At 39.1% G+C, this 27,886-nt stretch overlaps 1 protein-coding gene across 1 annotated transcript; it reads left to right on the forward strand.

Moving 5' to 3' along the window:
- Positions 1 to 26,554, forward strand: WDR41 (WD repeat domain 41). Its single transcript, XM_071580973.1, has 13 exons — positions 1 to 82; positions 4,677 to 4,792; positions 7,981 to 8,029; positions 9,836 to 9,967; positions 10,323 to 10,385; positions 10,852 to 10,963; positions 12,315 to 12,377; positions 14,458 to 14,568; positions 15,685 to 15,869; positions 18,672 to 18,793; positions 20,791 to 20,879; positions 24,229 to 24,362; positions 26,148 to 26,554. The coding sequence occupies exons 1-13, from the start codon at positions 32 to 34 to the stop codon at positions 26,298 to 26,300; spliced, it is 1,380 nt and encodes a 459-aa protein (XP_071437074.1). The 5' UTR covers positions 1 to 31; the 3' UTR covers positions 26,301 to 26,554.
- The last annotated feature ends 1,332 nt before the right edge of the window (positions 26,555 to 27,886 follow it).

Below are 27,886 nucleotides of genomic sequence, written 5' to 3' on the forward strand. Positions count from 1 at the left end.
GGTACGTGGCGGGGTCGCTCCGTCCGGCGCGATGTTGCGGTGGTTGATCGGGGGCGGCCGCGACCCGCAGGGCCTGCCCGAGGTGAGCCCGAGCGCCGCCGAGCCCTGCCAACCCCCGGGCAACTCGGGCGGGCAGCGCCGGCAGCGCGGGAGGCGCCGGGCCGCGGCCTTGCCCGCGGGGTGGGTCTGCGCCGTCCGCCGGGCCCGCTCTCGGCCTGCGGCGCCTTCGGGCTGATAGGACGAGTTTCGGCTTCTGGGAGGACAGAGCGGGGAGGGGGAAGGCGCTGAAGGGAATCCCGAGCAGTGTGCCTAGCCTTGGGCCCCTCGGCTTAGGAGGATCATTGAGGTGCTGGAGCGGGTCCAGAGAAGGGCACTGGAGCTGATGCAGGGTCTGGAGCACAGGTCCCATGAGGAGTGGCTGAGGGAGCTGGGGGTGTTTAGCCTGGAAAAAAGGAAGGTCAGGGGAGACCTCGTCTTTCTTTACAACTACCTGGAAGGAGGTTGTGGCCAGGTGGGGCTCGGTCTCTTCTCCCATGCTCCAAGCGACAGGACATGGGGAAATGACCTCAAACTGCTCCAGGGAAGGCTCAGGTTGGACATCAATAAGAATTTCTTCACAGCATGGGTGATTAGACATTGGAACGGGCTGCCCAGTGAGGTGGTGAAGTCACCATTCCCGGACGTGTTTAAGGAAAAACTGGACGTGGTATTTTAGTGCCATGGTCTAATTAACACGGTGCTGTTTGGTCGTGGGTTGGGCTTGATCTCAGACGTTTCTTCCAAACTGGTTGATTCTGTGAAGAGCAGAACGGTCAAGCTGAGCTCGCCCGCGAGTTGTCTGGGAGCGTCCTGGCTCCATCCCACCTGCTTGGCAGGAGTTGTGTAGTTTGCGAGGACTAAACGCAAGTCCTGCCCGCAGTGAGGCTGCTAATGTAAATTATAGGCAGTAACTTGTTATTTGCAGTAACTTGTTATTTGAACGTTGTAGTTCGTTTTTATCTTCTAACATTTCTTCTTAGTTTCTCATCCATGAAATAGTTTGTTACACAGTGCACTGTACCCTGACATCCTTCCTGCTACTCAGATTAAGAGTTCTACTGGATTTGAGGAAGAGATTGTTGGGATTTTCATGTCTCTGAGTTAATTAATGATACTACTGCACTCCACACACTTAGTACTTTTGTAATGTAGGCAAGTATGAGGAAGTAATTATTTTCCAGCTGCTATTCATGAGCAAGTCACACCAATATCTTGGATGACTTCAAATGCCAGTACTTTGGTGGAAGTTTAGGTCTGTGCCAGTTTGGAATGAGGCTGTGTGGGAATGCCTCTGACTTTTGTCGTCAGTCAAAATACTGGTTCTATTACCGTCATATTTAGCAGGTTCGTGTGCAATTGTTTTTAAAAGGAGGATGGGAAATATGCTGCGTTTTTTAAGATGTGCTACAGAATTGCATTGGTATGTGTCCCTCTCCAAAATTTGAATTTTGGCTATGGTTTAGTTATATTGTGATTTAATAAAGCATGAGCATGATGTGGCCCAGTTCTTCCATTCTGACATTCATAGGTTGGTTAAACCTGATCCACGGGACTTTTGTTTGCATTGTTACTCCTGGTTTGTGGAATGACAGCATTAATTTTGCTTCTCTGTGGAAAAACTGAGTAACAAATATTGCTAAGGGTTAGTCCCTAAATTATGCCCCCCACTGCTTTGTGTAGTTCCATCTAATCATCTTCATAACTAATAATTCTTAAATAGGTAAGAAAGCCCATAGCAGTGTGTGGGCTGTGGACTTAACGGTGTTTGTTTCATTTGCTGTGACTTCAGACAGATATGTTAGCGTGACATTACACTAGGTAAATAGAGAAAACCTCTGGCAAAGCTGTCCTGAGTTCATGAAATGTAAATGTCTCCTTACTGGTTTCTTCTTTTTCCTGTGGAATTGAAAGTCGTTTAGACTCAAGCTCCTGAATCTCTTCAGTTAATGGCCATGGTGTTCATCTGAGGCAGGGTGGCTCTGGTGGTGGGAGCATCTAAATGAAGCGAGGCTTGCTGTATTGTAACTTGTTTAGAGCGATTTAGGAGGTTTTTTATAAGTAACTGTCTTTAATCCTGTGAAAAGACAAATGTTTTCTGTCTGTCTTCTATCAAAGGTAAGCAGGAGACAAGAGTTTCTGAACAAACAGCACTAAAACCATAAAACTCAAATTTACTTAACAGTGCAGAGCTTTAGATAAAGAAAACCTTGAAGAAGACCAGTCCTACAGGTGTAACAAATGAAAGACCTATCTATCCTAAAGTCTTAAATCGGTAAAAACTAGTTAGAAAAGAAATATATAACCAAAAGATAGGTAGTCTTCTAATCATTTGTCTTAGCCCTAAAAATGCATGTCGGAGGTAATTTGCAAGATGTTTGTGTAGATTACAAGGTTGTGTAATCACTGATAAATAGCAGTTAACCACGGAATGGATGGAGTGTCCTTAGCGAAATTCACTGTAAAAGCTGGCCGGAATTTTACTTCTGTGGAGTTGCATTTTGTGAGGCGCAGACTTTGTGCTCGCCCCACGAGTGTCAATAAGGGCACTTGGGTTTACAGTCTGGCTGTGGGTTGATTCCTTTGAATTGTAAGTGCAGAAGCATCATGGCCCATAGTAGCTAATTTGTCGTGCTCTGTGATCCATAAATCAGTGTGTATGTGTATACTCGTATTCCATATTTTTGGTGAATTGCTTTTAAAAATCCCACTTTTAAATGCTGTGCATCACGGGGGTTTATAGGGAGTTATGAAGCTGAGATGCAAATTTTGGGGTTTATTTCACTGATTACTGAAGTGATGCTTACAGGTCCTGCATAAAAACATCCAAGCTGGGAATGGATTCTATTAGCATCAGCATCCATCTCTCTTTTGTAACAACTTGGTGTTGCTACAAGAGAGTTCAATTAGTAGTTTGTACAAGAAAATAGATTTCTTCAGAGAAAGAATGCTCATGTAACCCCACACTTAGGAAAATCTGAAGAGAGCTTGTTGTATGACAGTTCTGGAGGAAAAAATGCTCTTTTGTTCTTATCTGTAGTACCTTGTAAGCCCTTTTCAATATTCACAGGCATTGTTAGAATTAAGATTTGATATGTTGTTCAAAATAAGTGTCACTCTCTTGTACTGAATAGGAAGCAAAAACAGGCTATGGAATTGGAATGTTAGTGATATAAGGATAAGAATTCTGAGTTTTTCAGAGTGATGTTACAGTTGTTTTGTAAATATAAGTTTCCTGAGTGCTGTATTGCTCATGTGCTGAGATTTATGTGGGGTATTTATAATTCTTACTTTTTTAAAGGCATGTTTTGATTAGCTTTTGACAGCTGAATTTCAAATTTTTGTGTTGGTCAAGCTTTTCTTGATAGCCCTGCGGATTCTACTTGCATTATTTTAAATGGAAACTGCAATTCACACGTGATTGCATAAAATGAGGAACAATTGCTTCATGAAAGGCATCAGATAGCACAAAACCAAGATAAAATAACAAGAACTTAATTTAAAAATGAAGAACTCTTAATTTTTAAACTAATCACAAGTTTTACTGTTTATTAACTTTGTAATTTTTAGCTTCTGAAGAATAGTATCCTAGTACAAATGTTGAATTGATAGAAATAATTTATTAATCCTGCAAGAAAATGTTCCGATTTCTGGGGACAAATGTTTGTCTTTCATGTGGTATTTCCTGTCATGCTGTATGTTATAGAGTGTTGTGTGATTACTGTTCTGTGCTGTTGGTTCTCTTGAACTGCTCAAAGAAGGTACAGTCTTGGAACTAAGATGATGTTGACTGTCAGGCAGAATAAATCTAGGAGGAGGACAGTGCTGTCACTGATTTGCTACTAACGTGTTTAGAATGTTTTTTGTCAAAAAATAATGTGTGATAGCAAGTTGTTCTAGAATCTGTAACACCTTAATTACAAAAAGCTTGTCTTGAAACTGATGATTGAGATTAGCTGAACTGTTATGCCTTGAACCTGCAGTTTTGTGCAGTATTTTATTGACCCTGCCTGATGATCGGCTTGGGCCAAGTGACTGATTGTCTTTTTAATTAATAGTCTAGTTGGGGGTCATTGCAAATGCTGTTTTGTAAAATGATTAATAATTCTTTACACTTTTTAAAGCGGTTTGTTTTGGTATTGTGTGAATAGAGCAGCAATAGATGATTTATACAATATGTAACAGAACAGCATTTGTTCTTACTTGTTTTAAATATGTTGTCTTTATATAGGATTTTAAAATTGAACAGCAGGTGAAAGATAAGTTCCCAGACCTCTTATGAGATGTGTAATTTAATGAAAAAAAGTGAGTGTGTGGTGAATTGAGTCATGAAACTGGCTCCACATGACAGCTCACAACTAAATTGCGTTTTCATCTTGCTGTATCAGCAATTAAAGAAGTACAAAATGTTTTGTTAAACAGAAAATGCTGTATTATAATTGAAAATACATGTTATATAAAGTTGTTACTTACTTGAAATAATAAGAAACTATATTTTGTAATGATTTTCATTAAGGCAAAATAGTATTTCAGAAACTTCACACATTTGTCTAAATGTAGATTGTTAGACATTACAAAGACCTGATGAAAATAATTATATCAGTACAAAATAAATTTAATTACTTTTTTATGAATTTTAGAAATCCTCTGTACAGACAATTGGTGAAGAACAAATACAGAATCCTTACACGGAGCTGCTTGTGTTGAAAGGTCATCAAGATATCGTGCGATTTCTAGTGCAAATAGATGATTGCAGGTAGGAAATACCATTTCAAGTTGTTTTACAGTGTCCTTGGCAATATTTTAGAGAATGTTTGCGGAAATGTAATAATTGTAATGCTCTCCTTTTGTTTTTGGGGGTGGAGGGGTGGGCAGGAAAAACTGGAGTTGAAAAAGGCAAGGGATGAACACTCCCTTTTCCTGGTATGGTCCTGTGTCTTTTGGCTTCTCTTGCTTTACTTTAATGAGAAGATAATGGTGATGGAGTTAAGTTTCTGGGTACAAAGTCATTTGTTTGGCCTTTAGCTAATTCAGCTGTTCTTTTTCAGTCTGTTCCTGTTTGAGTGTTCCCTGTTGTACATGGATATGGACTCTTTCTCACAGGACAACATGCAGTAGTGTCTGCGTCTGCTCTGAGAGGATGCATGTGTTTTATGTTTCTGAATTGAGGATAGCTGTTATTCCACCGTTGGGTTCTATGAAAGAATGTAATAGACTCCTGCAGATACACTGTAGCAATTGGATATGACACCTTCAACAGTATTGAACGCTGCTGTTCCTTGCTTTCCAATCATTTGTTGCACTGTCTTCTAAAGCTGTAGTGCTTAATTCACTTGAGCTTTCGTTAATGCAATTTTTTTTAAGTTTTCAGATTCTGAAATTTTCACCGCTCTATTCAGAATGACTGCTTAGCAAAATTCCCCACATGACTAATCTCTGCATTTCATTTCTCTTCCAGTCTGATCTTGTTCAACTTGCTGTACCTCTTTGAAACCTGACAGTTCCTTTGTTTCTCTCATTCAGTTTTCAGCTATGTGCATTTTTTTTGTATTGTCTGGCAGTTTTATCTGTTCTCTTCTGAAGACAGAGTTATCTGAAATCTGGAAAGCTGGTTGAGAAACAGAGATGAAGTCATTATATTTACCTTTGCACTTGGGAAGTGTTACTGAGAGAATGAATTATGATAGTTGTACAGTATAACCCAGTTTCTGTTCTGGTTTTCTCTCAGTTAGCCTTGCATGTTCCTTAGTTTAAACTTACAAGAGAAGAAATAATTATCTGCCTTAAAAGTAAGGCTGTGAGTTCTTTAGTTAATAATAAAATATGGCAACTCTTGGCTGATGTGGAGAATTAAATAGAAAACATTCTGAGATTAAGAATAAAAGTAACAGACAAGAGTAACTCTGCTAAGGAGCTGTAGTAATTTATATCTCATACGGATTAGGCTTGGAAGGAAATTTCTAATATATTTGTCAATATACTACACAAAGTTAATATGGGTGAGAGCTTGTTTTAATCCTTGCAGTGTACAGCAGGTGTTTTGTGAAGGAAGGTTCTTGCCTTTCTCATGCATTTTGATTAGAAGAGATCATGCAGGTGGTCTGGATGCCCACAAAATCCTATTCAGGAATGCCCTCAGAATCCTGTTTTCTAATAAGATTTGTAATGTATGTATATGAATTTCACAGCAGACTCCATGGAGTATTTTTAGCCTGTCAGTTTTTATTCTGAATGTCATAAATATGTATATCAGAAAAGTTGCATGCATTACCATAACATTTATTTTTCTGTATTGTAGTAGTCTACCAGAAATTAATATAAAAATGGAAAATATTGTGGGTTTTTTCAGTCCTTTTTTTCTCAGATAAGTTATTGAAATAACCATTTATCATAGTATGTTTTCTCAAAACACATACTGAATAGATGTAATTGATTTTTGTAGCAATACCAGAGTGTTCTTAGATTGCTGTCTGATACAAAGGAATTGTTTGCCATTTTGTACTTCGTTATTTGGTGGCAGCTAAATTACTGAAGCTAAACTAATGATAATCATTGTAAAGCTAAAGCCTCGGTGGCTGTATTTAAGACAAGCTATAAAACAGCATATGGATAAGGAGTAAGTTATATAGCTGGTTAATATTCTGAGAGTTTGAAGATTTTAATAGAGTTACGTCACTGGACAGTAGTTCTGAGTTTTTATTTATCAAGAATATTATATTTTCTGGATTGTTAAACACCTGATAATATTTTTCACTTGATTATTTTCAGTAAAATTCGTATTGTTACTCAGCTTCTGAAATGTTTTTATTTAGTTTCTGCAGCTATTCCATTGTGTGCTTTTTGTCAACTATTGTAAGCCAAATTTCACGCTTCAGGTCTTTAGATAATATCATCTTAGTGAGAATTTTGCAGAAGGATTTTCTTGTTTTCTCAGTGGCTCAGCTAAAACCAGTGAGTGGAAAATTTTCTCAGATTGGTTTTTGAAGATACTAAATAAATCCTGTATGAATGTAACAGAAAGCTCGTTGGCTTTTTTTTGCCTTCTTTGCTCTTGTACTTTTTGAACATGAAGTAAGGGTCATATTGATTGGAAGATCACTAAAGAAGGCTAAGCCTGAGGAAGAGTCTTCCAAAAAATGGACCAAGATAAAATTACATGTAATACTCTAGCATCTGACATATTGAATGAAATGGAGTTCATAACACATTTTAAGAATAGGGGTTTTTTTGTTGCACATTTGACCATTCCTTGCTCCTTCAGGAAAGAGACAAGATTACAGATGATGGTGATCTTGTCTGGAAAAGAATGAGGAGTCCCTTGAGGAGCACATGGTTAGATACTCACTCTAACCTAGAGAAAAAGACTGAATTAAAGTCAGACTTCGTTAATGTGAGATTAACATGCTAATCTGATGGTATACCTTCCCTCTGGATTTTTATCTGAAGTCAAATATAGCACCTTAAATGTGCTGCCCTTGAAAGTTCTTCTAAGCCACAGTTTGAAATACAATGATAAATATTGGACTACTGCACTCCTGGGCTGAACTCAGATGGGTGGTTTGTAACTTGTTAGGTGTCTAGCAGTCAGTTGACTGATTGACTAGAAGTATTTGGTTTTAGAGTTCACTGTTACTTGGTGTGTAAGATCTCATATTTTTAAGCAAGAGAATTGCTTCTTTAATGTGAAGTTCTTTTTATAACAGTATGTATTGGAATTCTTGTGTCTTGTTCTTATATTAAGAATATGTTGATAAACACCTATTCAAATGCACTAACTTCAGTTTAGGAACTGTAATTGAGATTTACAAATAAATATTTATTTTTTAAAGCCAGAGTCTGATATATCTTGTAAATATTTTTAATTCCATACCTATTTACTGCATTTCCATTATATATTGACGTTTTCACTTTGTTGTGGTTTTTTGTTTGTTTCTTTTTCTTCAGGTTTGCATCTGCTGGAGATGATGGAATTGTATTTCTGTGGAATGCTCAGGTTAAGTGTTTGTTTTTTTTTGGTAGCCTGTGTGCTGTGAAGTTGTGCAGATGTCTAGCAATGAAAAATAAGAATAAAAAAGAGCTGCTGCAGAGCTGTTTGGAAATATACAAGTGGAGGGAGTCTGTTTTATTTAAGAGTTTAGTTTAGGAGAGTTAGAAAAGTAAAAATTGTATGAACCCGAGAAAAGGATTAGTTTTGAAAGTTAGAATGTTTTGAGAAGACATAGTGATTTAATGGACTTTTTAGATGAAATGATGATGTAAAAAGCAGAATGTATGTGTGTATGAATGTATGGCTTTATTTACTCTTTTAAAGTTTGTTCTGTATTTGCTGTAAACACCAAAATGTTGATGAGTAACTCAACAAACACATAGTAAGATCCCAGACTTACCAGGATTTTTATATATACTTATGTTTTAAGTACATTTCAGTGACTCTACTAGTATTATCTCTAGTAATTAGGCTGATTAGGCTAAATGGAGTGCTAGCACAAAACTGTGTTGGAAAGATACCAAAGTCAGTAGAAGTTAAACATTTCATGCAGTGCAGGAACGGTGCCTTAATTGCTTGCTGTGATAAAAATCTTAGAACTTTTGAAAATCTTGGAGAGACATTAGTTATACCATAGAAATGGTGCTCTGTTAGTGTGGCACTTGCTGTGCTGGTCTTCTGCTCTGTATCTCCGTATCATTGACAAAATAGTGGAGAAGGGATGAGCATCAGACCTGTCTTCAGGAGGTCTAGTGTACAAGTCACCTTGTTCTATAAGAAGTCTGATAGTGCTGTGCTATCTGAAATTTGTCAAACATTCAAACTGAAGAAGGAAAAAACCTCAGAATTTTTTTACAAATATTTTGAAAAATTTATGTGCCATTTATGATGGTGTAATTTGAAAATACAGAAGGGGAGATTTGAAACTTCTCTCTTTTGAGCAGTTTCAGTGCTTTGCTGTTGCTGAAGGCCTTTTGTAATTTTTTAATTCTATAATTTGGAAAAGTAAAGGAGTTTTGAATAGTAAAACCCATGTATGTGAATATATATACACAGTGTTATGAGTGGTTTGTGAATGTGAAACTCATTTAGATGTTCAGCTTATGAACTGAGTTCCATTTTCTACTTCTGTAGGACTTTTATTGTGTTTGTTAAAGCAAATCTTTGGTAGTTTTAGTATAAAACATTAACCCTGAACTGTATAGAAGTTTGCAGTTAAAATTACCCTGTATTTTAGTTGCATGATTAAAGTGCCAGTGTGCTCTCCCTGTTTGTTTGTGGAGTTTTGTCTTCTAACTGAACACAGCAGAAAGAGCTCCAGTTGTCTTAAGCGCCTGCTTGAATCTATAGATGGTGTATGTACTAAATAAAGCTGTCAAGAAATTGGCAATATGGTGTTTGCCATAAATACAGATCAAGTTTTTTCTAATAATTAAAAAAATTACTTTTTCAATAGAGGGTTTGCCAACAAATCTGAATTACTCTAGTATTTATTAAGAAGGATGAGTGGCCAATATTTGCATTAAAATTAAATGAGTTTAATACCAAATTTTGTTCTTAAGGTCTTTTAGAGGGTTTTCTACTCTGAGAAATTTGCATTATGTACTACTCCTTTAAGCTTACACCTAGTTTCTTATTTAATCTCAAACAGCATTGAAGATAGTAAGAAGCGAATCCATAAATTACTTTAGAAAGGGAGGTTTTAGACTCCTAAGAATTCTTGCTTTCCAAAGTCATTTGGTACGTATGTTTTATGCTACAGTAATCATTTTCCATGTTTTACACTTAGTTTTCCTTGTTTTTGTTTTTCAGACTGGAGAAAAACTTTTTGAACTTCATGGACACACGCACAAAATTACAGCTATTGCACCATTTTCCTCGTCAGATGTTTCTGAAGAAAAAGTCCATTTGATTATAACAGCATCAGCTGATAGAACAGTTATTGTATCCTTCGATCTAGAGAGAATTCAAATTTCAGTGGGCTTTTTGTGGCTTCTTCTTTTAAAGGTAGCACTGAGACAGGCTGCAGCCTGTCTCAAAACTTAATGGCGAGTAATACCCACTGGGTGTATTTGGATTACCCAGAGGTTTTACTAGTTATTGCTCACAAGTAGATGCAAACCTTGCTACAAAAAATGAATCTGTAGCAGACCTTTGTTAATATGTCATTGAGGACAGGCAGGGTTTAGAAGACTGAGTCCCTGCTTACCCCTTCCCTAATCTCTTGTTTAGTGACAAACACAGCATTTATATTTGTAATCCATACAAATCTTTCAGTTTCCTTAATGAATAAAGACAGGTTTGGGACTGCACTAGTGGCAGACAGATTCAGAAAGTGTCATGTTTCCATTCTACTGTAAAGGTATGCTGAGGAAACCCTATGAACGTCTGTTGTATGCAGTAATTTTTATGTGTGGCTCATGAGTGGTGTGGGCAGGTGTGTTAAAATGAGCAGCAATGTTTGGTTTAAGAAAAGAGACATAATTAGTGGCTGAGAAGTGGACGCAGATCTCAGTTTGGTTTTGGAATTCTTAACACCTCAGTTTTCTCTTTGAAAGGATGTAGAAGAAAGGTCATTTTATGGCTTGGTTTTGTTACTGTGTTACAAAAGGCAACCTGTATTTAAAGTAGTTCTTGATTGTTGGAAAAAAATCAATGAAAAAAAGTGTTTGCATTGTTGATGAAAAATGTAACATGTAGTATGTAATTAAAACTGTGTTTCTTGAGGAAGTGACACCTTGATCCTGTACTTCATAGTACTTGTATTTCACTGGGAAATTCCCTGAAGAACTTTTGCAGGACACATATATCTGATTTTTGTTCTGCAGTGCTTGACAGTTCTTCAAAGACTGGATGTATGGTTGTCTGGAGGGAGTGATCTGTGTGTTTGGAACCGAAAATTAGATCTCTTGTGTAAGACCAGTCATCTTACTGATGCAGGTAAAAATGTAAATGGCTCATTATAGCTGTTTAAGTGCAAGTAAAATAGATCTGTATAATAATGCAAAATTCCTGTTAATTCTAATGGTAACATTATGTGTTAGAGCAACTCTCTGTTTTTTTAAATGATCATCAGACTTAATAATTTCAAAATTAAGACTGCTTTTAATCTCCTATGCTGTATGAACTTTAGAATATGTCACATCTCAGTAACTGTACATTAGCTTGTACTTTCAGAGCTAGACTTGGGTACTGGTTTATGTGTTTACTGTAACATGTACCAGATCCTTTGACTGGCTTTCTGTGTGATTGAGTGGGAGTTTTATTATTTCTAAGTGAAGCTGTGTAGTAGTAGAGTGAAGTTTACTTTTTATTATTAAGAGTCAGTACTTTTTATGTAGAAAATGCAGGTTTTGAAAGGGATATAATAAATGTAATCAGATACCAATGCCAATCATGTATTTATATTAATATATTATTATATGTCAATGGGAAGAAAATTGTTGGATGTTATTGCTGTGCTTTACCAAGATGCCTACAAAGTCGTGAATCACCTTCAGAGGTGGAACTAATATCCTTATTTTTATCATAGAATACAGTAGTGGTAGGCAAAGCCTAGAGGATTTTAATACGTCTTTTGGTTCAGTAAGAAATATTATTCCAAATAGCAGCTGGAATTTGTGCTGTGATGCTTTGCATGAAGTGCTGTTCAAATTTTGGTAGAAGGAGTCAATGGAATGTGCAGTGTGGGCCTTGTCTTCTACCCTAATCTCATGTGTCCTTTGTGGGGAAAGAGATTGCTTATTCCTTGGAGAATTTTTTGTAAATGGTACAGCGGTACAGACTAGGGAAGTTCTGTACAGTATGAAGACAGACTGACAGCAAACTGGACATTTTATCTTAGGCATTACTCTTCCTCAGCTGGCTCTGCAGGGTGTTTTATAATTGTGCATACTGAGGTATGTACAGTATCTAATAACTTTGGCACTGCGTATGTTCAGGGTCTTAATAATTTGCACAGGGTCCTTAATATTGCCCAGCATTAGGACATAAATGTCTTAACGGTCTTTAAAATAGAAAGATAATTTACTCTCTGCTTCACCACAAGGTTGATGTTCAGAATTCTACTGGATTTAGGAGCAAAACTCCTGGCTTTGCCCCCATTTGAGAATCCTTCCCTTTCTGATGCCATTTAACTTTCACTTCAGGCAATATGCTTTTATTTTAGTAATAACTTTTAAGTGGAAAGAACATTTTTAAGAATGTTATTAGTAAGGAAGTAACAGTTTACTGTGTTTTCTTGTGGCAAATGGTTATCCTTTTCTCCTTTATTTCCTTTTTTTTTTCAAAGGTATCAGTGCTTTACTCGAATTGCCCAAAAATTGTGTTGCAGCAGCTGTTGGCAAAGAGCTAAGTGAGTATGTTGCATTTCTGATAAGTGTTTATGTTCCTCTAAAACAGCTGCTTATGAGACATATGTGTAAAGAGCACACTGTTGAAATTTTATAGGAAAAGTAAATGGCGTTAGGGTGTGATCAGCAACCTTCTTTTTCCCTTACTTGACAAAGAGGAGACAATACTAATCTCATTCAGGAATTTGTAGACAAAACTTTTCTATATTTAGAGTCTTAGAATCATTAAGGTTGGAAAAGCCCTCCAAGATCATCAAGTCTAACCTTTGACTGCACACCACCATGCAAATTAAAATATTGCACTAAGTGCCATGTCAAGTCATTTCTTGAACATCTCTAGTGATGGTGACTCCACCATGTACCTGGCAGCCCATTCCAATGCCTGACCACCCTTGCAGTGAAGGAATTCTTTCTGATGTCCAACCTGAACCTGCCCTGGTGCAGCTTGAGGCTACTTCCTTTTGTCCTTGTCACTTGTTACCCAGGAGAAGAGGCCAGTCCCGGCTTTGCCACAACGTCCTCTCCAGTAGTTGTAGCGAGTGGTAAGGTCTACCTGAGTCTGCTTTTCTCCAGCTAAACAATCTCAGCTCCCTGCTCCTAAGACTTGTGCTCCAGACCCTTCCCCAGCTCTGTTGCCCTTCTCCAACTGTGCTCCAGCACCTTGGTATCCTTGAAGTGAGGGACAGAGCTGGATTTGAGGTGCAGCCTCACCAGTTTTAAATGCAGAGGGAAAATCACTGCCCTGGTCCTGCTGGCCACACTATTGCTCATACAGGCCAGGATGCCATTGGCCTTCTTTGCTACCTGGGCAAACATGGCTGGCTCATGTTAATCAAGTAGGACCTCTCTTTTTTAAACCAGCACTGGCTGGGCCTGATTCCCTGGTTGTCTTGTATGTGCTGTGTGATCACACTCAAGATTACTTGTTCTGTCACTTCCCTGGCACTGAGATCAGGCTGACAGGTCTGTAGTTTCCTGGATACTCCTTCTGACCTGTCTTATAGGGGGACATCACATTGGCCAACCTCCAGATGATGGGGACCTACCTGGTTAACCAGGAATGATGAAAATGACAGAGAGTGGCTTGGTGAGCTCCTCCACCATCTCTCTCTGTGTTAGTGCCACCTGTCCACATCTGATTAGCGCAATTGACATTTGTCCTACTGGAGAAGGTCTGGAACTGCATATCTGAGCTGCCAGATACTAGGCTTCTCTAGACCCTCCTTATCCCAGGATCGGAAATACAAGACAGTGCCAATCTCATACTGTCCAAAGCTATAATGAGACAGTGTGATGATTTCTGTTGCTTAGTTGGAGACAATTATCTGTGTATGCAAACTGGAAGTCCTTGGCTATCTGTTGAAGAGTCTTTTCAGTAAGTGCTGTTTCAAATTACTGAAATTTCAAAACAGGGAATAAAACGCAGGAGAAAAAGTAGGGCATTATATCAGCAAAATGAGAGATGTGCTCAAGATGATTAAATACATGGTTGAAAAATTAACGACCTGATGCTCTGAGCAAAGGATCAGGAATAAATTAAAAACAGTCCTCTTATGTTTCGACATTAGTGTACAAAATAAACTTGACTGAACTTCCTACACTTCTTTTGCATATCCTTGAGATAGAAAAGAAATTCCAAGACTGGTTAAAATAAAGTCTCAGTTCCTGTTGACCTTGACTGCCTACTAGAGAACATTGCATCCTTTTGAATATTAATTTTTCAGTCATATGAGTGATCAAGAAACCTGTTTCACTTTTAATTCACATATCCATAAAGATATCTAATATTTTTCACTTATGCTTTCTACAGCTTCTGATGTTGACTGATTCTCTGAATTTCAGAGTTACTAGGCTGAAATGTTTTATCCTATAGTTGCTGTAGTTAGAGGGTTTGATGATAACACTGGGATAATTTATTCCTGTTTTTTGATGTCTTAAGGGACCATAACTGCTTCTTGTACTGTCTTACATATAATATGTTTTAGTTTTTTGGCTTTCTGAAAATGATGTGTTTTATTTAAGTATGGTTCCATCTTATTCCAAATGAAAGAACCTATTTAGACAATTTCTCTTTCTTTGAAGTAATTTTTAGTTTGAGTGCTTCTAACAATGGGTCTGAAGGTTGGAATGTCCTTGAAGTAAAGCGCCTTGTTGACCATCAGGATAACATTTTGTCATTAGTCAGTGTCAATGGTAAGTCATTTTATAATGCTACTAATTTTGTTAGTTATCAGTGGGATATTTCACCTATGGAGTTTTTATTGGGACCAAAATTTTAACTTGAGTAAAACTTCATGATTAGTGGATTTGTCTTCTTGTGTAGCTACAAAGGTTGTGACATGTCAAAATATAACAGCTTTTTTATGGATTAACAATGGAATGAAACCAGGCAAGTTTCAAGGTACAGGAGAGACAATGTCATTGATGGAATGGAACTCTGGGTCTTCTTTCTGTTGGGAAAGTTAAAAATGCTACATTTTTCCTTGTTCCTTCTGTTTGATAAAATGGGATATCCTCGCAGTTGTCCCAGGGTAACTGAAGGTTCTGAGTATGCAGATGTGGGCCTGCTCATTAGGGCAATACTGAGCTATTACCTGAAAGTCTCTCTACTGTACTACAACTATCAGCTTCTTCTGCTCTGTTCTTCCCTGTCTTTTTTTTTTATGAAGCTCCCTTAGAGTCTGGGAGAAGTTACTACTGGTGTAATAGAGAGTGCATATTTATCCTTGAGTGCATCTGTGTTGGCCTGGCTGGCACAAAGGGGCTTTGTTACAGAGGTAATGAGAAGCTGGAGAAAAGAAAACTTGGATTCTATGGTACTTGTTCCTGGGCTTAACTGTTGCCATTGCTTTCTCCTTTTGGATTGTGAAGGGCAAGCAGTGTTTGGCTTAAAGAGACAATTTGCTACCTGCATTAAATATTGTTGTAGTACTTCTTTCCATGTGTGAAAAACAAATTCATGAGCAGCTACTTCACTCTTGGCATTAACTCATCCATTTAATTTGTGATTTGTATTTCTGTTTATGGCATAGACATACTTTGTTGCATCTGAGTCCAAGGAATAGAAGGGCTTTATATGTAGAAATGGAGTTAAATACTTGTACGTATTTGTGGTGGAGTTCCTTGCCTTTGTTAAATGAGTATTTACTCAGAGAGAGAGGTTTTTGTCTGGTCAGTTATGTACTACACATTCTACATAGCTTTACATGAAAACGGATACTCTTACCTTTCTAGGGTTGTAACTTTGTGTGAAATGTGTTTTTTTAATGTCATGGGATTTCTATGTGTGCTTTATTTTTCTCCCTTCAGACTTGACTTTTGCGACAGGTTCTCACATAGGTGAGCTCATAGTTTGGGATGCACTTGATTGGACAAAGCAGGCATGTGAGTGCAGCTTCTGGGACTCCTCTGCCCATCCAGGTGTACAGCCAGAAATAAAGTTATCCCAAAGCCCAAATGAAACTTCAGTTCAACACTTAACATCTGATGAGGAGGTAAAAAGCTTTAAATAAACTTCTTCAAGTAAGCTGGGATGACCTTACCACAGAAGACCAAGTGTTTTGTGTTTTCAGTTTCCTTGTTTTAATATGAGAGGCTTCTTTTAAATGTGCACAGCTATTACAGTCAACAGTTCTTATATAAAATATTGGCTATTGAGCTACCTGAAGGTTATAATATGTTGATGGTATTTGGAACTAACATAATGGACTTTCAAAAACAGCTTTTTTTTTTTTGACTGACAGAGATTTATTAGCTGTTTACAGTACCACTGGGGAAAAGATAAATAGGAGGTGTGTGTCTTGATGGCATACATCTTTCATATTCCATGCTTCTGGAAATGCAGTATTCAGAGTAATGCACCTCTTTGAACAGTTGTATCTGAGGGTACTATAAAGTGAATTTAAGAAGAGGCCTATGTCTATGTTTAATAGTAAATCAATATTGCTCCTTCTGTTCAGATGTGCTGTACTCAATTGCATTCTCAAATATGTGTCTAAGATCCAGTCTACTGTAATAATGCTTTGGACATAAGTTCTTGATCAGAATACGCTGTCAGAACCCAATTATTGTTCAGCAAACACTCAAAATTCTCAGGTTATTATGTAGTTTTGTGAAATGTTACCAACTGTTAGTGGCAACATAAAAGATGTCTTATAGTTGGGATACAGTGGCATTTTGTTTTGGGGCATGTAAGTCAATTACTAGGGAATTACTAAGAAAAGGATTACTGGAAATGGATTCAGAGATAGGAGCTATAACAAAATAAAAACCATGAAAAAGCCTGAATATAGGCTAAGGCCAAGTAGTCAGCTGATGCATTTGCCTGTTTCTGAACAGACCATTCCTAAAACCTTGGAAAGAGAAACATTGTGGGGTGTGTGGGGGAAAAAAGCTTTGGTTGTATCTAAAGGTAGGATTTTCAGTGTTTCTGTTATCAGTGCTTATTTCTACAATAGGCCAAAACCAAATTTTTTTTTAAGATAGGTTCTGTAATTTAGCTTCAAAATACTTTGATTTCCTGCTTGAAAGCTACACAAGATGTGTTTTAAGTGGGGGGGAAAGAATTTTGATAAGGTCAGAATTTGCTAAAACATTGAATGTGGAACCTGAGCCTGTTGAAGGCTTTCTCTCATTCATGGAACCGAACTAAACAAATTACTGTGGATTTTATTCATTATGAGATTTTTGAATGCTAGGAAGTAAAGGTGGTTCCAGTGTTACATCCTGAAATAGAAGATACTTTTAAGGGAGAGTTGTCTGTATTGTAAAGATCCTACTTAAAAAGTGGAAATGTGTTTGTATAATTTATTGCTTTGTTACCTGCAGTCTAAAAGCAGAACACTGTTGTTCATATTAAAAAAATTATGCAAAATAGGTGTTTTCTCTGTTTTCCAGACCTGGTAGTTAGGTAGTTGGAGAAAGATGCACTTGTCTAGTTTGGCACTAAACCTGTAGGCAAAACATTCAGAAAGAAATGGGATGGTAAAGGTTTGGCAGTATTAGGAAACAATGTGTGTGATGTGTTTAGCTTGCATTTTAAGATAGATGTACAATTTATGCTTCCTCATCTTTATTTTCTTGGGATTTGAGATGACCAGGATTTTGCCAGGGCTTGTGAAAAAAGAAGAGTGCTCTATGAAAAGCATTTTTTGCAAAGCTCTAAGACTGTGTGACTCAAGGTTGAAGAGTGATTGGAAGGCCACTGAGTTTGAACACAGAACTAGAAAAATGGGCTTCTTTTTCTTGATGTGGTAGTGGTGCTATCAGAAATCTATTGAGTTTCAGTGCTCCCACTACAAATATGCATAAGAAAAAAAACGAACTTGAAGAAAAACCTGCCTAAAAGTTTTGCACTGTCAAAAGTCATTGAATATAAATAGAGAGACTTAGTCAAAAACACTGGGCTACAAGTTATACGAAATATTAACAGATCTATAGTGTGAACTGCGAATGAGACATTAATGTTTGGGTTGTGTAAGTGGAAGCAGGCCATTCAGGGAAATCTTTCAGCATACCATCACCTAAACAAGTTATGTTCAAAACCTCTAATATGTACTGACTGGAAGCATTTTTCATTCCTCTGGTACTGAATATTAATCATGTGTACGTACACACGATTGTAGATTTGTCCTCTCCAAGATCATCGCAAGTCACAAGAGGGTCCAGGTCCAAAGATGTGTAAGCTGTTTCTGGCTTCTTAGGGTCATGATGGTTATGAGGTGGAATGACTGCCCTCTTCTGAATAAGAGCATTGAATGCAAATGCAATATTGTGTAATACTTTCCTTTGAGAGAGTTCCTTTTCTGTACTTGGTGGAGCCAAAATGCTTAAGCAAGGCCTCTTTGTCCAGTTCCAGTTAAATTTCAAAAAAGGCAAAAGTGCAGAACAGCTTCCTGTTTTCTCAGGTTTTCTTGGTAAAGCAAGAGTTTGTCAAAACATAGAGCTTTGTTTTAGTGTAAGAACGTAAAGGTTTAACTGTAGAAGTGTGTTGATTCTATGTTTCTATGATTTGTTGGTATCCTTGGTTTATGCTTAGGCTATAAAGTACAGGTTAAAAATACAGATATTAAATAACTGCTTAGGGTATAGGAGAACATCTTAGATTTGCTCAAAAAAATTCCTTATTTTTTTTGTAACTTATTTTGTATGTTTGTGATAAGGCAGTAGCATGAGGACCAGAACAAGCTAGATAATGCGGGCTAGATGACATCCCAGTATTGCTGGAAATCTATTACATGCAGGATGATTTTTCAGTATCTGTTTCTGCAAGTTGTTCCATTGAATTTTCTTTCCAGTGTGTGTTTGCTGCTATTGGGAAAGGCATATACGTATATAATCTTCAAATGAAGCGTGTGATTGCCTGCCAGAGAACTGCTCATGATTCCTCTGTGCTTCACATTGAGAAGCTTCCAAACAGGTACAAGTCATAGTACATTTTGTTAATGCCATGAAGAAAAGCAAAACTTGGGTGACTAGACAGACTGCAAAGCTACACCTGATTTCTAGGGCAGTGACTTAGCTGCAGTGTGATCTTCTTTTATTAGGTAGAGCTTGTTCTCGTTTTTGCAAATTCATCATTGTAATTCAACAGGAAAAAACTATATTCCAGTATGACTGGAACACAGGCTGAAACTATCTCAGCTATTTTCAAAATCAGACTTGATAAAGCTTTTGTCTACATTGTGAAAATACAGCTTAGTGGGATTTTACCTCTCTAAAGCAAAGGCATATGACATACTCAGTAAATATTTTTCACTAAATATGTTGAACAATTGAAATGTTTTCACAAAAAGTAGTAACTTTGGTCTTTCTTCATTAGTGCTGAATTTCTAGCTGGAACTTATTTTGACAGCCAACTTGGACAATTTGCTGCATATATCTATGTGTGTGTGTATGTGTGCGTGTATACATATATATATATATTCTCATTCCAATAGTAGAGTTAGATCCCTTTATACTCTTGTTCAGTGGAGCAAAAGTATGTCACCAAGACCCTGAATCACCTTGTCCGTGAGCTGCTTTTTGCTGATGATGCCGCCCTCGTTGCTCACACAGAAGCAGCTCTGCAGCGCTTAACATCCTGCTTTGCAGAGGCTGCTGAGCTTTTTGGGCTGGAAGTCAGCCTGAAGAAGACGGAAGTTCTCTACCAACCTGCACCTCAGGAAGTCTTCCATCATCCTCACATCACCATAGGCAATTCAGAGCTTAAGTCAGTCCAGCAGTTCACCTATCTGGGAAGTATCATTTCCTCAGACGGTAAGATTGACAAAGAGATAGACAACAGACTAGCAAAGGCATACAGAGCCTTCAGAAAACTCCATAAAAGAGTCTGGTCCAATAAACACCTGAAGAAAAGTACAAAGATTAGTGTCTACAGCGCCATTGTACTGTCTACTCTTTTATATGGGTCTGAATCCTGAGTCATCTACCGCCACCACCTGCGGCTTCTCGAACGCTTCCATCAGCGCTGCCTCCGTTCAATCCTAAACATCCACTGGTCTGATTACATGACCAATGTGTCTGTTCTTGAACAGGCAGGGGTCAGCAGTATCGAGGCCATGCTGATGAGAACGCAGCTGCGCTGGGCAGGGTACGTCTCCAGGAAGGAGGATCACCGCCTTCCGAAGATTGTGCTCTACGGTGAACTCGCCACCGGCTGCCGCAAGAGAGGAGCCCCGAAGATACAAGGAGATACAAGGACTCCCTGAAACAACACCTCAGCCTTGGCCATATTGACTGCCACCAATGGTCCACTCTGGCCTCCAATCGGGATTCATGGAGACACACCATTCATGACGCTGCTGCTTCCTTTGAGAATGCGCAGAGAGTCAGTCTTGAGGAGAAAAGACAACGCAGAAAGAACCATTCCTTGCCAATGTCACCTGGGGAGACGTTCCGCTGTGCCTTCTGTGACCGGACCTGCCTATCCCGTGTCGGCCTCTTTAGCCACCAGCACGCTTGCAGCAAGCGTGGGTAGTGCCCTTCTCAAATCTTTGTTCACGAAGCCTAGCCATGATGATGATGATAGTGTCAGAAGATGAAACTTAGGGCCTTGATCTTGTAAATGTGTGTGCTGTTCTAAGTGTGTAATAAAACTAGGTACATTTTCTTCACTTAATTTTCCATAAGAAAAAAATAAGCTTTTTGTTTAATGAAAGTAAGCTTATGGAAACCATTTAGTAGAACTTTGTTTGCAGAGTCTAAACTCAGTATGTTTTGTTTCACAGAATGGTGTGCTTTTAAAATGGGGTTGAAAATGTTTTTTTTTTTCCTACTTACTCTACAAATCTGTTGTAGTTTGTTCTGCTATAGATGCACTTTGAGGCAACTTGCTGTCTCTGTTATAGAAGCATCGCAAGGTAATTTTCACAGTTAAGTATCCACGCTAGTGTTGCTTATCAACTGTTTTTGCAGACAGCTGATCTCGTGCTCAGAAGATGGCAGTGTGCGCGTTTGGGAACTCAGAGAAAAGCAGCAGCTGCCAGCTGAACCAGTTCCAACAGGTTTGGATGAAACCAATATTTGAAAAGAATATTTGGGGGTGAAAAGAGTATTTGAAAACATAAGAGGAAACCCAATATTCACCATATAGGATTTGAAAGGCTTTCAGGCTTTCTTAGAAGAGGTAATGTCTTGTATTTAACCAAATGATAACAGGTATGGGAGGGAAACTGAAGAAGGCCATGGGTATACAAGCCCTCCAAGATGTGATATGGGACATTAAAAAGTCCAGGTAAAGCAGTTCTGTGTCATAAATTTTATTTAAAGTTTACAGTTTTATCAGCTGGTTTAATAAAAACTAGGACCTCTCCTGATGAACCTTGATCCTTGCATCAAATACTGCTGAAAACTCTACCATGGAAGATTAAATAGTTGCAGAACCTTGGGAGGAAAGCTGGAGTAGCTTGTAGATGAGTACCTGGCATAAAAAAGTGTTTTCCACATCTCTTTGAACTTGGAATGATATTGGGGCGCGTTTTAAGCGTTTATCCAGCCTGACTTGCATACTGTCTCTGGGCATTGCAGTTCTCAGGGCTGGTTTCTAGTGTTAGAGGTAGCATTTTCTTCAAGTACAGGCATTCACAGGATTTCAGAATGGGTCAACTTGGAAAGAACCACAGTGGATCGTCTGTCCAACCTTCCTGCTAAAGCACGGTCATCCTAGAGCACATGACGCAGGATTGTGTCCAGATGGTACTTGAATTGAGGGAGACTCCACAACTCTCCACTTCTCTCTGGGCAGCCTGTTCTAGCACATGGTCACTTATGCAGTAAAGAAGTTGTCCTTCATATTCAGGTGGAACTTCCTGTGCATCAGTTTCTGCCTGTTGCCTCTTGTCCTATTGCCTGGCCTCATGAGCCTGGCTCCATCCTCATGGCACCCTCCCTTCAGATTCTTACAGACACTGATGAGGTTTCCTCTCAGACATCTCTTCTTGAGGCTGAATAGGCCAAGTTCCCTCAGCCTATCCAGGTGCTCCAGTTCTCTTTATCATCTTTGTAGCTGGGACTTCTCCAGGATCTCTCCATGTCTCTCCTGTCCTGAGGAGCCCAGAACTGGACACAGCACTCCAGATGTGGACTCACCAGGGCTAAGTAGAGGGGCTGGCTCAGCTCTCTTGAGCTGCTGGCCATGCTCTTCCTAATATATCCCAGGATCCCCCTGGCCTTCCTGGCCAAAAGGCCTCACTTCTGGCTCATGGACAGCTTGTTGTCCACCAAGGACCCCTCAGGTCCTTTTCCACAGAGCTGCTTTCCAGCCTCCAGCCTGTGCTGGTGCAGGGGGTTATTCTTCCCCAGGCCACTTGCCCTGGTTGAATTTCAGGGAGTTCTCTGCCCATTTCTCCAACCTACTGAGGTCCGTCTGAAGGGCTGCACAGCCCTCTGGGGTATCAAACACTCCTCCCAGCTTTGTGCCATCAGTGAACTTGCTGAGGAGGCATCTGTCTGTCCCTTCATCCAAGGGTAAAGGTGCTGATACCTCAGCAGGGGAGGGTTATCACAGCTGAGTCATTAGTGTGAAGACAGAAACATTCCCATGAATCCATGCTGGCTACTTCCGATCTCCTCCTTGTCCTCCATGTGGATAGAGATGGCCTCCAGAATTAGGTGCTCAATCACCTTTTCAGGAACTGAGGTGAGACTGACTGGCCATTAGTTCTCTGGGTCTTCCTTCTTGTCCCTTTGAAGACTGTGGTGACAATTGCTTTCTTCCAGTCCTCAGGCACCTGTCTTGATCTCCACAATCTTTCAAAGATGATTATGAACAGCCTTGCTATGGTGTCTGTGAACTCTTTCAGCACTGGTGGATGTATTCTGTCAGACTCATGGACTTGTGGATGTCAAGTTTGCCTAGGTGGTCTCTAACCCAATCCTCCTTGACCAAAGAAAGTCTTCATTCCAACATTCCTCTGCCCTGGTCTCCTAGGTCAGAGATTCCTGAGGGCTGGTCTTGTCAGTGAAGACTGAAGCAAAGCTCAGTAACTCTGCATGCTCTGTTAGCTGGGTTCCCTCTCCATTTAGTAGGGTCAACGTTATTCTTAAATTTCCTTTTGTTATTGATGTGTTTGAAGAAGCCTTTCTTATAGCCTTCTGACACCCTTGACCAGATTTAATGCCATATGGCCTTCCTTGTCTCATTTCTACTTACTCTGAGAGCCTCTCTAGATTCATTCCAAGTGGCTTGATTTTTCCGCCTCTCGTGTATTTCCTGCTTATGCTTGAGCAATGAGAGGAGTTCCTGTGTATTACTTGGTATTCTTTGACCAGGCCAGCACCTTCCCTGCACACTGGCAGTTGTGGCCTTGGATAGGTGCTCTGGACAATTAGTATTAAGGACTGAGAAAAGCAATAGACTGTTGCTCTCTTGTAGAAATTTTTAATTCGATTTTCCTGATACATCTTGTCTATCTGGCTGTTCATCTCTTGTTGGTAACTTCTGCAAACATATTTTTGCTGCCTGGGTTGATTTAGAAACACTTTTTCAGGAATGTTCTGTCTTCAGTAATGCTGGTGACAGCTTATCTAGACAGTGACAAGTGGTATTTGGCTTCATATGGGAAATTTTTAACTTCTATGAATCCAGGTGTTTGAAAGAAACAGTAATGAGATATTGCTGTTTATTTCCTCTATTTTTCTTGTAGGAATCCCATGAGAAGTTGTTCATTTCACCGGTTACCTCCCTTGCACCAGGGCCATGCTTTAGCACGCTTCTGTTTTTGTGTGCTGATGGGACCGAGGGAAGGTTTGATAATAAAGTCTGAACTGCACTGTGAACAGAACCCAACTTTCTTTCTTGTGTCAGAACTATTGCACAGTTGCCCTGGTGGCTGTTGCTGTGTATTTTTGTTCTATCTAAATGGAACATATGGAGTACTGTCTTTACAATCTAGTTTGGCTGATAGTTTTAAATTTGAAGGAAGAAGCCAGTGCGACAACACTTTAATGCTGTAGTGCGGGACACACGGAGAGGCTGGCATCTCATTTTTCTCCTCTTTGCACAAGTCACAGTATAAGAGGATAAAGCAAAGGTAAACATTGCTGTCCTGCACCTTACCTTTGCTGTTCAGTTAGTTCATTAAAGAAGTCTTTGTATTTCTTCTTTAGATTTGTATATTGTCTCATCCAGGTGTGTAATTCAGCACATTTACTAAATTACATCTAATGAGGACAAGTAGCTGTGCTTCCTTCCTTCCTCAAGGTGAATAATCCCGATATAAAAATGCTGTAGAGTAAAATGCTTCTGTCATTTCGCCATGCAAGCTGTCCTGCTTTTATATTTTACGTGGCCCTTCAGTTAGAGGAAATAAATTTGTGATTTTTACCAAAACAAGTGACTTTTCTCCCCTCTAGGGTTTTTCAACATGTGGGGCTTCGGAAGAGCAAACAAGCAGGCAAACCAGGCTGCTAAGAAGATGCAGGAGAATACACCTATGTATTCCTTGGAGCTGGTTGGTGATTTGATTGGTCATTCATCAGCTGTTCAGGTAGGTCAGCTTTATTAAGAACAAGATGAAAAGAATGTTAGTAAGTAATGTAAATTCAACAGCATTTCTTATACAGCTGTAAAGCTGTAACTTCTGAGTGCCTGAGTCTGTTGGCTGGGAGCACATTGATTGTGTGGTATTTTTAGTGCAGTATGAAAACAATAATACATACTGACTTAATATTGTAATGAAAACTCATGCCTGAGGACTGTATGTGCACATATATACGTATATGCTACAGATAATCTGGTAGTGTATTTGGTTTCTTTTATAGACTGCAGACAGTACTGCTAGGAACCATGTGCACGACCCAGATTTCATCTTAAGTTCACAATCTAAACAAGGACTCGTACAAAGCAAAACGCATTCAATAATTTCTTAGCCCTCTGTGCTGTGAGCGCTAAGGAGGTCTTCTAATTTAGATCAGGTACCAGTCCATGGTTCTGTCTGCCTAATACAGTTTTCATTTTAAATGCCATTTTCCTTCCACGCCTTTCGGTGTTACAATCTGTTGGAGTAACAAATCGCTTTCTTACAGCGGACTTCTATAGCCATTCTTGGCAGGAGCATTGGGAAGGACAGATAGAGAGGAGTGGTTTGTTCTGAAGTAGCTTGCTCACAAGTATTCTTGAGACAGACTGGATTTCAGAATTGCTGCTGCCAAAACATGAATATTTTTCTGTAATAGCTAAGGTGGACCTTTCTGTCATCTTTCTTTTAAGAAACTGTTGAAAAGGGTCTTACTATCAACTTGGAAAGTTGCTATCTAAGAAAAAGGATATAGTGTGTAATTCAGCAAGAGACACAGCACAGAAGGTGAGAAGCATGTTGGGTCTTGGCTGGTATGCTGCAGAGTGAAGGAGTAATGGAGATGATGGTGAATATGATTTCCTGCAGCATTCTATCTATGGAAAATAACGTGTTTTTTAAAAAACTCTAGGCAGATTGTGGCTTTTGAGGAAGAAAATGTTGAGTAGTGATGAAATGTGGTGGCCAAGATGAGGGTTTGGCCGACTATTACTGAAACCCCATAACTAGTAAGTGGCCATTTCCAGAGCAGATGGGCCTTGGCCTGAAGGCTCTCCCTGGGCAGATTCCTTCAAGGAAATGAAGAGTCAGGGCACTGAGAGCATGTCATAGTGATGTTGCCAGCTCATTGGCTATTGTGTTGAACTCCCATTAGTGGTTAATTTTAGGCAGCCTTGTGAAGGTCTTGGAAGCCAGGAATGACCTCATGACTTGTCAGCTCCATTGGTCTTGCAAAATCCTTCCCCTGCTGTTGTACCTCTTCCTGTGTTGCATTTCTTGCTTGACTTCTCTGTGTGTCCAGATATGTGCTGATGTCTGTTACAGTTGTTTGCTCTTTGACCCTCCAGGCCTGGTGCTAGTAGCCTGTTTTGTTGTAGAGAAGGGGACAGTGTACCCACTGAACAGAACAATGCCTTCTGTTCTAAGAAACCAGATGAGAGTTCAGGCGAGTCATTCACTCTTCTGTTGCTGACTTAGAACAAGTTTCTTCAAGATTCTGTCCTTAAGCTTCCCTATCCATAAGGCTTTGCTGCTTTTTTAAGATGGAGATCTTTCAGTATGAAGTGCTGTTTAAGGAGTTGTTTTATGTAGCGATTTTATGACATCTCAAACATACAGAGTGTAATTTTGCAGAACTATCTATAAGCAAAGCCATTTCAGATATGTGTATTTGTTTAATCCAGCTGTACACTAAGTAGTTAAGCAAGCTGACGAGCTCGTGCAAGCATCTTGGTATTAATAATTGTTTCCTTGCAGATGTTCCTGTACTTTGGTGAACTGGGATTGGCTACGTGCTCTGCTGACCACCTCATTATTTTGTGGAAGGATGGTGACCGAGAGTCTAGCCTCCGCAGTTTAACACTGTTTCAAAAATTGGCACAAAATGGTGATTTGCAGCTCAAACTTTAACTTGCTTGAATGCAGGCTACATATATATAAACAGGATATGTGTTAAATGTGAATGTAAAGGAATGTGTGAGCTGCTGGGAATATGACTACCAGTAACGCTTACACTTGATGTCATGTATTATATTGGAAATTTTATTAGTTGCTATTACTCTTCTCAAAGGAGAATTCTGCATGTTAGCTTATTTTGTCAGCAGAAATGGTGTTCTATTGAAAGACTGAAGATAATGGTGACTCATTAAATACTTTCTAATGTTCCCAGTGTTTAAAATGATAATGGGTGGATGTCAAGATTTGTGAAAATCCTCACACGGATCAAAACTAAAGCAATTGGGGGCATTCATGGTTCTCTGTGCAGAAAAGAGACTTGACAAAAAATCTGCGGCATAAACTCCAAAACACAGTGACAGAAAGATAAAAGCAAAAACAGAAAAAAAAAAAAGCAAATTTAAACCCAGAACTGATACAAAGAAAGTGTGAATGAGAATGAGATAATGAGTGGTAAGTTACCATTTGAACAGAGAAGAGCTAGGCAAAGGGGGAGTTTGGGAACTTAGTCATTGCAAACCATACAGAAGAGGATGCTGCTGTCCTCAAGTCTACTTAGAAGATCCAGTACTTTAATGGTTTAAATCATGTGCAGCTTTTGAGTGCCATCTCTTCCCTTTGAATCCGTGAGAACTGGTTTCATTACAGGAGACTACAACGCTGTAATTCTAGATTTAAGATACAGTGGTTGCACTAAGTGCAATTACATTGAAGGGTTAAACAGATCACGGCAAGAGGAGAAGCAAAAGGAGGAAGCTCCTAGCTTCCCAGAAGAAACCAAGGAGCCTTTTAGGCTTCCTTCCTACAGCAGCTGTGGGCACTTGCCTTCTTCCTACTACCCAGAAGCCAACCTTTGCCTCTTGAGTCTGTAACATTCTCTGCAAGGCAGGGAAGAGAAACAGTAAGACTTTGAGCTGTGCTTTTTCCCTATCTTAGTCAACTTGTATAGGTAGTTTTATTTTGAGTACAGAGTTCAAAATAAAATATTTCAAAAATATGAAACAGATGGAGAAATTGTTAAACTACCCTCTCCTTTCAATTCAAGAAGGTTAAATCAGGCTAAAACTTGAGCTGCGTGTTCTTTGCTCAGATTGGCTCTTCTGTCAACCAGCCTAGGAAAGGCATTTGAATTACACCTGAGGATAACATGATTCTGGCTTTATGATAATAAATCGGAGAGTGAAAGGCATTTTAAGTCTTCATCATTTCAGCTTGTCTTCCTCAGCAAGTGCTCCAATTTTGGCTTCCTTGGGACAAGCTGAGGACATAAAGTTTCTCTTCGGCTTCTTTTAGCTTGTTTAGCTTGTTGAGAACTCTTTAGTTGTATATAAAGTGTGTGTTTACACATTGTTACTAAACCTTTACAGTGGACGTTTATAAAACCTAGGGTTTTTTTGAGAGAATACTGCTATCATCAGTTGTAGCTAGAGAGAAGAGAGCTCATGTTTTTATTATGTCTTACACTGTGAGAATGCTATTTCCTTTTTATGTGACTGCTTTTAAGGGAGTACTGGTATAGAAGCAGACCTATTCAGCTGAAT

This window comes from Pithys albifrons, chromosome Z (genome assembly GCF_047495875.1).
Source record: "Pithys albifrons albifrons isolate INPA30051 chromosome Z, PitAlb_v1, whole genome shotgun sequence".
Taxonomy (NCBI): domain Eukaryota; kingdom Metazoa; phylum Chordata; class Aves; order Passeriformes; family Thamnophilidae; genus Pithys; species Pithys albifrons.